Here is a 12,300-nt window from a genome sequence, read left to right on the forward strand (position 1 = left end):
CCCATAGACACCCGCAGACCCAGGGGCGTTACAGGTGCGTTGCCGGCCTTTAAGGTAAAGATACGCTCTCCTCTTGAAAGCTTGCAGGTCGTATCCGTCCGGAAACACCGCAGACGACAGTCCATTCCACAGTTTGGTTGTACGGGGCAGAAAGTTTCTAGATTTTATAGATTGTAGAGTAAAGACAAGATTCATTTGTAGATTTATAAATATAACCTTATGCTCTATTACATTGAGTTTTATTGTGCACTGAACCCTGTGCATCAATCCCTATTGTGGCGATCGGTTCTGGGTTCGCTTCCCGCAAAATAGGGTAGGGTAAACATGAGAAAGTTTATGAGCCGAATGATTAATATACTCCGGGCCTGGACTCTGGACGTTTACTTTGAAGTAAAGCACATCGGGCTTATACATTTTTGTTGGAAAATAGTTCTTATCACAGAGACTGAAGGTGCTGTAGTTTTGGTTAATGGGTTAACGAACTGGATGGGCAGCAATGGCAAACTGTTTATAAATAGGAGTCCCGAATCAAGAGGATGGGATCAAATCTACTGAAAATTGTTGTGATTTGAAACAGAAATGTTTTTCTTTTCCTTTTACTTCGAGAAACAATAGTTGCATTATGTAAGAAAGATCCTTAATTGAATTTATACGGCTTTGTTTTTCTATACCTCCCAACATTTTGGATACGAGTGGAAGTCTGTTTTCTTTAATTTTCTAGATGAAGTTTCAACGTGCAGAGTTCTTATGTTGCATACCTTACTTTGACAGAGATTCTGAATGGGTCTAAGATGAGGAGTTTATTCACGTCATTTACAATGTTTTCACAAAGTTAGTAACAATCAATTTTGTGTCCCATATGCACCTAGATCGATTGATTCCCAACTCTCTGATGCAGTTATCAGAGAGGGTTTCACGTCCTGACTCCTGATACTTTACAAGAAACCACCAGCTAGCTTAGAATACCTGAAGCAAACCAATTTCCGTGTCCATCTCATCTAAAAATGTAGCAACTAGCAACCCAGAAGTAGGGTAAAGGCTGTAAAAGTTGTGCCACTTTCCCGGGGGTGGCGCTGCGAACGATTACTGGATCACTGAAAGTGTACCAGCCTTCCTAACAAGCCTGTGGGTCAACGAACTTGCAACGTGGCGTTTACTCGTCACGATTACCTCAATGTTTTTAAATATCACTGTTTTTTTGACGATCGATCTTTTTGTGCTTTGAGCCTTTGATTATCATTTGTACTGAAATAACCAAAAAGAAGCCTTGAAGAGTGTTGGCGTAAATGCAATACATTGGTGGCCATATCCAGAGACGCCATATCAGACGAACTTTAGAACTTTATAAATTGTGCTAATAAATAATTGATTTTATTGTCGTCTTCGGACCCCTTAAGATGTGTTATTATGGTGAGCATTTATATTTCGAGGTAGAGTAGTGATTTTCCCCAATAAAAAGCTCTTACCGAATTGATTTCACTGACCACATACACCGCAACTACCGCAAGTCAAAGTTTACCCATCAAAGTCGGATCGCAAACGCGTCGTGTATACAAATAGGTTAACCGTGTCACGCGCGTTACACGGTCGAGTAGGCCCGGACATGACAATTTGGCTCGGACGCCCGAGGCTCCGCCATCGAGGGTTATAGATAGCTTACAGGCTGTACACGCAAACGTATGAATTCCAACCGGGTGCCGTTGTGTATCAGTTTTTATTGAGCTAATTTTGTACACAAATGAAAAACAATATCGGGGATGGGCGAGGGATGATTATGAAAATTCAGTATTAGCATGGAAGGGGAAATCTGAAACGGAACCTTTTCAAATGATTGATACAATTTTCAACGGCGATAGTTTTTTTTATGTTGCATACGAGTATACAACTGACTGGTCAAAATGTCATATGGTTAAACAGTTTGCCGTCAAATGACCGCAAACGCACCTGACGTTAAGTGAGATGCAGTCTAGGGTCAATCAGTCACTGCCCAGCCCAGTTAATTCCTATTTACTCTCTATGGATCTTTTCTAAAACAAATAATACCTCTTCTACACCATATTACCTTCAATTTCATAAGCGTTTGTAAAGCGTATTCACCCTCCACACGTGTGCTCGATACACAAACACTCATCTCGCCCGCTTAATTGTCGGTTAAAAATAGACCACTCGCGTTTTTTCCACCGCAATTTTCACCGCGCGCTCTGGAGGGTTAACATCCACGTGTGTTTTTGACAGAGGATTGAGGTTAATTGTTAGGCCACGAGGACCGGTGGCAGTTTTATAAAAAGTAACGTGTTTTAAATTTAAAAAAAGATACTCATTTACTGTTTCAGGATGTAAAGACATACATTGTTTTGTTAGGTTCTGAAACTACATATGTATCGAATAGTTTATGTGATGCGGTGTTGTGGTAGTATGGTGTGCTAAGACCTGATTTAGAAGCAAAGGTCCTGGGTTCGATTCCCAGCTGGAGAAACATTTTTTTCCTTGGTAAGTGGATGAATAACCTAATATAAAGCTGTGATTAGCTAAGGGCCGCCTGAATGCCGAAGCATGGTGTAAGTAAGGGATTGTTGGAGTAAATTGAAACGAGGGTTATCACAAGATGCGATGGTGCACTACTCGTACATCCTTACAGCAGCATTATTTCAGCCAAAACAAATGCAGTCAACTCCAGCTCATAATCCCCAAAGGAGTAAGATTTCTCGCTTTTTTCGTCTAGCTCTCGCTGTCTGCTAATAAGACAAATATAGGTAATAATAGGTCTTAATAATACACAAATCAAATCAGCCAGATAAAACAAACAGTATGTAAACATAATAGTGCATACTACACATTTTATGTGTCCGCTTAATTAAGGTGACATGCAGACGACTTTTTGTTTGTTTAGACTATAAAAATAAAGATAAACAATGTAAGTAAATATTTGACTTATAAACCATACAATCAGCGCTAATTTAGTTAACTTTAAGCTGAGGCGCTGAGGGCTTTTATAGATTAAGCAATAAAAAATCAAAAGACAAAGCTTTTTCTTAATGCACGTTATAAACCTGATGATACAAAAAAATGATTTTGTTTCCCAAATCAGCTGTTTTTGTAAAGCTAGGAACACATGAGTAGTTCAACAGATTGTAAAAACATTCCAAGAATGAAGTCGTCAATTGTACTGTCATAAATTAACTGTATTGCTCTTTATTCTATTTAATTAAATATGTTTTAAGAAGGAGTTAATATGTATTAGAATAATGAACTCTAGATTCTAATAATGGTATTTTGGAGTCTAGAATACGAATAGAAAGAAGTGGATGGTATTCTTTAGCAATCTAAGCAGTATTTATGCAAACACAATTATATCTAGAGTGATAAATAATCGCAAATAAATCTCTCTTCACCATGCAGATTAAAGAACCGTTTTTAATTTTTACACAAACATACTAGTGACGGGAATCTTCTTGCGACTCCGTGGACCAAGCTAAAAGTAGCCCAAGTCGCTGGAAGAATCATTCTAATCAGTGATAAATAATCGCAAATCAATCTCTCTTCACCATCCAGATAAAAGATACCCGTTTTTACCCAAACAAAAACTAGTGACGTTTCCGCTGTACCGTGAGCTCTGCGCCTTACATCAATGTCATTACGATTTCCCGCGGCATTATTTGTGTATTACGGCTCGTTCGTGTAACGGTGTACGTAATGGGCAATGACCGCCGTTTTGACGGCCAAGGCGATTGCGGTAACTATGGCTTGCTTGGGATATGTCGGGTCATAGTCGAAATAGGTTTAGTAAGTCGTCTTTGTACGACCTTGGCCTTGAAAATGGCAGATTTATGGTCGGCTCAATTGAATAGGGAAACAATTTTTTCTAGATGGATTTAGATTTTAGATGCGGCATTATTTGTGTATTACGAGTCGTTCGTGTAACGGTGTACGTAATGGCCAATGACAGTTGTTTTGACGGCCAAGGCGATTACGGTAACTATGGCTTGCTGGATTAGTCGGGTCGAGGCATAGTCAATTGAGGGTTTAGTAAGTTGATTTCGTGCGTTCGTTCGTTCGTTTCAGCCGGAAGACGTCCACTGCTGGACAAAGGCCTCTCCCAAGGATTTCCACAAAGACACGTCCTGCGCCGCTCGCATCCAGGCACCTCCCGCGACCCTCACCAGATCGTCGGTCCACCTAGTGGGCCTGCCCACGCTACGTCTTCCGGCTCGTGGTCGCCATGATTTAGTACGACCTAGGCCTTAAACATGTGGAGAACTAAGACAAGGATGTAAACAATCAAGTAGATACAAAACTTAGTATTCAATTGATCATGCTTAGGTTCACGGGTTGCTGATGTCTCAGTGTGGTCAAATTAGTGAGAAAGGATGGCATAAATCAGTGGAACACAAGTATGGCCCCTGCCTGACATCGCGTTTTAGATTCTGTTTTAAATAAATATTTTACTTATCTTTAATTTTGTACTGAGGTGTACAAAAACTACATCGTAAAGGTAGCAGGGAAGCGCTGGACGCAGACCGCTGCCAATCGATCAACATGGAAAGCATTGGGGGAGGCCTATGTTCAGCAGTGGACGTCCGATGGCTGAAATGATGATGATGATGATGATGATGTACAAAAACTGAAGTGAAGACGTGAACCACTACGTGACAACACAAAAATGCGAACGCTACATAGGGCAATTACTATAGGCAGCGCACGACGCGTCGTTTTTGACGACGGCGTTTATAGAAGACCACAGACTTATGGTGCGACTGGGCGAACAGGCTCGCGCGGCAAACATGACATCCTGCTCACTCAAGAGCTGAGCAGGATGCCGCGTGCCGCGCGAGCCCATTCGCCCAGTCTGGACGCACCATTACTGTTCACTTTTACTGTGTCCAATGTTTGTGGATTTAGTCGTGGGCTAAAACGGCTTAGCTGAGATTCTTATCGTGTGGTCTACATTTAGTCATAATGTACTAGCCACACTGCAACACTTACGAGTACAAATGTAAAAACTGTAGGGGCACCTCGAAAATAAAATACATTTACATTTTTGATTTGCTTTTTATACCATGTTTGTCTGCTTACTGCGTGCACTGCGGCAAAATGTCCAGCTATACCTACACCTAGTTGGTAGGGCCCAAAAGATAAGGAGACATGTAAAGTGCCCCATAAGGGCTACCTTTTCTTTTTTTATTATTTACTATATTTTGACGTACATTAGTGCCACTTGTGGTCTAAACTGAATAAATATTTTTGATTTTGATTTTAGTAACGGTTCCGTATTAAAAAGTGAAACAAACATTATCTAATTCTATTAAGGTTCTCAGATAATCCAGAAGCCTTAAATGGCATAATAAATTAACTTCTCAAAGGACCCTAAGCTTCCCTCTGGCTGGATATAATTTTTCGCTACGCTTGTAATTCGGTGGACGTTTTCCCTGGATTATTTATTCATAAAAGAGTTGTTTTAATAAAAGGGCCAATGGATGGGTAAATAAGGATTAATCCTGTATTAAATTGTTTGTTAGCCATAATGGAATATTTTGTAAAATGTTAAGCTTTTGAAGTCATTGTCCATTTATAATACTTTATTTTGTAATTATAAATTATTCCAAGTATTGTATTATTCTGTACCAGTGCTGGAATGCTTCGTTATAGGATTTAATTTGTTGAAATTCAGTACAATTAATCACATCATATGAATCTTTAATGACGCTTTCAAACGGGTAGAGACGATTCTGACAGTCTACTCACGGTAATGCTATCATAAGCATTACCGTGGTCTACTGTACGTGTTTACTTTTTTATTTTACAAAATGATCAATTTATTTCAATTATACTTTTATTTAGTTAATTAGGTATACGTTTGAAAATGATCTCCGATTCTGTATCTGTAACATGTTACGCGTTTAATTTTCTGTATCAAAATAGCAACCACTCCAAAAATGTCACACAGTTGACATTTCAACTATCTCTTCTAACTTCAAGGGTTAATTTTAACAAAAACTCGTCGGTAAACACAAAGATACGCCTCCCTTTGTGACGCCGACACGACGTTTATTATGGAGGGGTGATAACTGGGAGTTATCAGGAGGGTTGCTGCTTCCATAAATAGTGGTTTGCTGGACCGATGTACTTTCAGATTTATTGAAAGAGCTTTTATCCTCGTCTTTATACGCGTAGATTTTAACCCAAAGCAGCCAAAATACCTTTTGGCGCAAATACATAATGCGGAAAATTGATCGAGACGTATAGTGTAAACACGCACTACGGTTAGTTTCGCCGTGTGTCGCCCATACTTCGGTGTGTGGGCTCGTGCTTCGTCTCGGCCAATTTCCTCCATGGTGTGCTCGCCATTTAGCGACGATGTGTTATTAAATTACAAAATAATAAGTAGAAATCGACAAATAGAAGATCGCCTGACCTAGTAGTTTGTGTATCGGACTACTATGCTAGAGATTGCGGGTTTTGGTCCCACACAATGCAAACATTGAGTGTATGAACATAATAATATGTAGTTGGCTATAGTTTGTATTATTAACTAACTAACTAAAACAGGAGTTGCTATACAGAAATAATCAAAATTTGCACTTTCGCTACCAGCAATGGACTTTGATTTATTGAAATCATTTCCATACAATGCTCACACTTTCGCGAACCCTCGTAACTCACATTTCCTACAGCAATTCTTCAAACGTTTACTATCACTCACTCAGATATCAAATACGGGATATCACGGGACATATCGACATTTATGTATCAAGAATCGGGACCGGAATGTTTAACGAAGACAGTGTGAAAGGATAGAGGCGGGGTTTAAAAAAATGACAACGCATTGATCAGTGTTTTTGAGTATTATTTGCGAAGAAAACCTTTGACTTGCCAAAATAGTTAAAACTAGAAAATACTCAAGCCGTATCATACGCTAGTTTCCCAACTACCTTTACATTTGACACTTCTTGGGAGTTTGAAGCACGTATCCTCACGCTATTACGTTACCGTACTTACCTACAGTAGAAGCCTCAAGTAGTATTAAAGTAATCCTCAAGGGTGTAGAAATGGGTAACTCAGCAAAACTTTTACCGGCACCTCTGAATTTAGTGAAAAACAACTCATTTCGTCATTCCCAGGGAGAGAGTAGCTATATTATTAATTACCCCACTACGGCAAAGCAAAAGGAGGGTTATGATTTTGACAGGCTATGTATGTATGTTTATCCGTTCCCTCGTAACTTCTAAACTCCTTATCAGAATTCGACAAATGACATATCATTAGAAGCGTCTTAATTGTCCGCTGGTTATAGGCTATATGGGGTTTCACAAAATCTAATGTGGCGCCCTCTAGCGGGCAAAACATACAGAGTAAAAAAATAAAGTTAAGATAAATATGCCGTTTGGTATCATTTGAAAGCGCTTTACTTGTACATTTTGAAAATATAGATATTATTTTATTCTGATATTCTATTCTGCAAAAACATACATTTTCTAATGTAACTAATTCATCCCACTGCCATATCACGTCTCATATCATCATCATCAATATTTCAGCTACAGGATGTCCACTGCTGAACATAGGCCTCCCCCAATAATTTCCATATTTCTCTATTGGTAAAGGCCTGTATCCAACGCCTGATTTAAGTACACGTCTCATACACAATAATATGAATTAAATACTGCACATAGTCAGGAATTACTGAAAATAAGGTCGCACTCCTTTTCCGCGCGACACACTGGCCACCAAGAAAAACTTAACTCCTTTTTCGTCGACGAATACAACGATACTCATTTGTTTTTCTCACGCCTCGACCGTCGATTTTTCATATCGCACGACGAAATTGTAATTTAATTTAAATAGTTAAGTTCACGTTTTTACTTTGGTTTTCATAAATCGAGTATTTATGTCTACGAAAGTACGAAGAATACTTTCTCACAAGATTTTGGCAGGTACATTGAGCTGAGACTTAGGTAAGAAAAGTTTTGTGTTACTAAATTAACTGAAGTTGTAGTTAGGTATAGTTTGTAGTTTGTGGCTAGATAATTAGTGTGCTATTTACTTTTTTGTAACAATAATTTGGTTCTTCCTCATTAAATGCAGGAAGCGTGGTCACCTCACCTTTTCATTGTTTGATGTGAATTTCAATTCACTAAAAGCCACTTTAGTAACGGGGTTCTGACTTCTGATGTTCGGTTTCTAGGTCGCGCATCAAAAGGTTTGTATTCTTTCATTTTAATGAGTTCACATGTTTGGAGCGTTTTAACGAGTAATTGATTAATGATTTATGATAGAAGTTTTTCTCTTTAAACCAACATTGTTCTATGTATTTTCTCTTGTAGGCTTATACTGTTTTATGTGTACGCTAATGCCAATAAGTATCTATTTTATTCCTAATAGCTGACCCGGCGAACTTCGTACCGCCTATATTCTTCAGAAATAATATAGGATTCTTAAAGTGGAAGTATTTTTCAAATCTGTCTTGTAGTTTCAGAGCCTATTCAATACAAACAAACAATTAAATCTTTCCTCTTTAACAGTACAGTGTAGGAAGACTGTATACTTTGACAATTTTAGTGCTGATCGTCCTCGTATCGGTTGAAGACTCGGTTTTGGTGTTATGTATTACGCGAATGCAATATTTTCTCCTTTAAAAATAATAAAGGCTGCACATATGGTCTCTTTCTGTCTTGAAGATTATAGTGATTCCCCTTCCCTAAATAAGTAAACGGCTTTGCATTTCTTCTCTAACAAATATCTTTTTCTTCTTTACAGAGCAGTGCGCCAATGTGGGAGGAGTTCATATCGAAGGCGACGAAGCTGCACTCGGCGTTAAAGTAAGTTAATTTATAAAACATATTCATCATCATCATCTCAGCCATAGGACGTCCACTGCTGAACATAGGCCTCCCCCAATGCTTTCCATGTTGCCCGGTTGGTAGCGGCCTGCGTCCAACACCTTCCTGCTACCTTTACGATGTGTACAGTATTGTGGAAAATAATCAACAATCTAAATACATTATTGAGTATAGACTTCACAAACCAGTTATAACTGGTCCACTTAAAAAAATGGACGCCAATATTGTCCATCGACAACAATGTCAGGTCAACGAGTCCCGAATTTGCGATCGTTCGGCGACCAGCGCCAATATGATGCTATTGCGACGATCGTACAGTCAAGTGGAATCGAAACGTACTCAGCAATTTTTGTCCTCTGGTTTGGATTGGCATTAGCCTTTGAAAACATTTTTTTTGTTTGTATTGACAGTGGTCTAAAATTTTAAAAATACCTTCCTAACTATTGAATCCGAGTTTTAACATCCTGTCTTAGACAAAATAATTCAGGCTCATATTATCCTACTCCTACTAATATTATAAATGCGAAAGTTTGTGTGGATGTCTGGATGTTTGTTACTCTTTCACGCAAAAACTACTGAACGGATTTTGATGAAACTTTACAGTATTATTTTTTATAACCCAGAATAACATATATTCTATAATTTATGACGATCTGTGACAAACTAAATTTCACGCGGGTGAAGCTGCGGGCAAAAGCTAGTACATCATACATCTTATCATCTTTTTCCGTCACTTCTGTTGTTGCCGAGTGTTCGGATAAACTCTTTTTGTCGAGTAATGCCCAGTAATTAGCTTGTTAGAGCATGATTTTAATAATGGGCGCTGGATTACATCACTTACAAAAAAGAGAGCTGTAAAAATACTTCAAAAAATCTCACTTACATAGTTGCCGAGATGCAAAAGAAAGATAAAAACTGTTTTTGCTCGTGAGTGTACTAAAATCGTATGGCTTGATAGCAGTTCATTATGATATTGTCTCTGCAACAATTTCGGGCACACTATTAATTTAACTTATGACAATAAATAATTGTTATTGTAAACCAGTATCAATCTGCTTGATTAAAATCGTGTCACCTCTGTTTTCGTGGTTCATTATGAGAAGTAGTGCTATGATATCACTGATCACCATCTTGTTTACTCGTATACTGCTACATATAATACTTAAATCTTTTGATTGTGTCGTGGTAAACCAATTTCCAAGTATCCTATGTCTAATACAAAGGGACGACAGCACATCAGACTAAATAACCCATATTACAACTACATAAAATACTGTACTAAAATCTCACAATGCTTAACTTGACTTGCCGTCGTCTGCACATAGTAAATAGAAAATCTTCTAGTGACTTGGCCCACTTTTAGCTTGGCCTACAGGCCAAGTCGCCAGATTTAATTTTCAAATATATTTTCTTCCAGTAACTGGGCTTACTGGGCCCACCTTCAATGTTTTATTAATAAATTAAACACCAATTCAACAAAAATATACTCTATAATCGTATTGGGCCCAGTTGCTGGAAGAAAAAATAATCCCACCAAAAACATTCTGTAAAAAACTAGCCAAGTCTCGATGGAGCTGCTTGTTTATCTCTAAAAAGTAATGAAATCTAGACAAAGTCGTGCCAAGTCTATGGTTCCTTACTGCGATTTCTTTATTATTATAGTTAATGTTGTGTGACTTGGCCGTTGAAGGATGACAAAACCAGGTGCTCCATGACACCATTGCACCAATCTGTCGCCAGAACCGCTACCCATTGACGATGGAAAATTGCCACTTGGAAAACGCTGTTCAACAATAACCAGTCAATTGTAGGCTTTATAAAGCTGCGTATTTCAATAATACTTATGTATGATTATCTTAATAAAGATTGTTCAACGGCCAAGTCACACAACATTAACTATAATAATAAAGAAATCGCAGTAAGGAACCATAGACTTGGCACGACTTTGTCTAGATTTCATTACTTTTTAGAGATAAACAAGCAGCTCCATCGAGACTTGGCTAGTTTTTTACAGAATGTTTTTGGTGGGATTTCACTTATTTTTGTAGAAAGTGGCAAAATTTTTTAACGTCGTCGTTTTATCGATTTTTTTTACGATATTAAACACAAATAAACTCAACGACCTTTAAAATGGACAACGAATCAGAATTGTTTTAATAACATGACCTTAGCTATCCTTACAATGTAATAAACGAAATCAACGAAATGCAAATTACACAACATTCAACTCATCGACGGGGGGCTCTGGAAAGGAAAAAAATCTGGACACCACTTGCTAGTGCTAGCGCCATCTAGCGGTAAGCGATACAGGCGAACACCACGGTGCCGGAGTAGTATTGATTATGAATGTGGTGTTACTCCAGATCTTCGATTTCCCTAGTTTTTATAGTTTTCCCTTTATGTGGCCATTAAACCCTAACTCTGTACCAAATTTCAGCTCTCTGAGTTTATGGGAAGTACTAGTTCTATTTTGATGATCATCAGTGAGTGTCGTAAATGCGAAACTTTGCTTTCGCTTAACTTCGGAACTAAATGACCTACAGACTTGAAATTTTGGATTTTAAGTATGTGATTATAGCTTACTAGATGACGAAAATTTCTGCGTTCTGGTCTTATCCAGAGGTTCTCAAATAGGGGCCTGAAAATGCGGCGAAATGGTTCCAGTAAAGATGGTACGGCAGTGTTTGCTTCGCGCTCGACTTGGCGGGGGCACTGCCGTGCCCCCAGATTAAAAATGCAATCCAGTGACTTGGCCCGTGGATCAAGCTGAAAGTGTGCCATGTCACTGGAAGACTAAAAAGATAGTGACAAAAAATACATACAGCCGAACATATAACCTCCTCCTTTTATGAAGTTGGTTAAAAAGGAAACTATATGACGTAAGCTTCAATATTTCAGATCGGCGCTGAGCGCGATAGCTTCGTTCCTGGACGCCTTCCAGAAGATTGCAGACGCGGCGACCAACGCTAGAGGTGAGTTTTTGCTGTTCTATTCCGTTCAGGCGCTTCGTCGAACTTTTTGAACCCGTATTTGCTTGCAGCTTTCCTAAATCTCCGTAGATAACATACTTTTTGTCGGCCGATAGCCTTCTAGTTTGTGTGAGGAATCGGCCAATACCAAAATTGTTTAATGTCGTACTTTCATACTTGTCCATATTGATTAATAGCCTTTGCGCTATAATGTTATGGTTACGGTTAATTGCGGTACTGTTGCATTAAACACGCTTATTATAACTACGAGTTTTTTTTTATGCATAACAAGGCAGGTATTTGACCACAATCGCACCTGATGTTAAGTTCATTATGTGTAATAGAACATTTTCATACCTATCTAATCACTACAGCTCCATCAAGTTCAACAAGTGTTTATTCCTGCAAGTGGCTAACGAAGTTATAAACGCAAGCAGTAAGTACCTGTCAAACCCTACTCAAAACACTGCAGTAAATTATAATAATAAAATAAA

At 38.5% G+C, this 12,300-nt stretch overlaps 1 protein-coding gene across 1 annotated transcript in view; it reads left to right on the forward strand.

Moving 5' to 3' along the window:
- The window catches only part of LOC135083194 (protein MTSS 1-like), a 249,561-nt gene that overhangs the window by 86,946 nt on the left and 150,315 nt on the right, over nt 1-12,300 (forward strand). Inside the window, exons 2-3 of the mRNA XM_063977928.1 lie at nt 8,755-8,816; nt 11,736-11,809. Coding sequence (XP_063833998.1) covers nt 8,755-8,816; nt 11,736-11,809 — 136 coding nt within the window. The remainder of the gene's footprint in view (nt 1-8,754; nt 8,817-11,735; nt 11,810-12,300) is intronic.

The sequence above is a fragment of the Ostrinia nubilalis genome, chromosome 23 (genome assembly GCF_963855985.1).
Source record: "Ostrinia nubilalis chromosome 23, ilOstNubi1.1, whole genome shotgun sequence".
Taxonomy (NCBI): domain Eukaryota; kingdom Metazoa; phylum Arthropoda; class Insecta; order Lepidoptera; family Crambidae; genus Ostrinia; species Ostrinia nubilalis.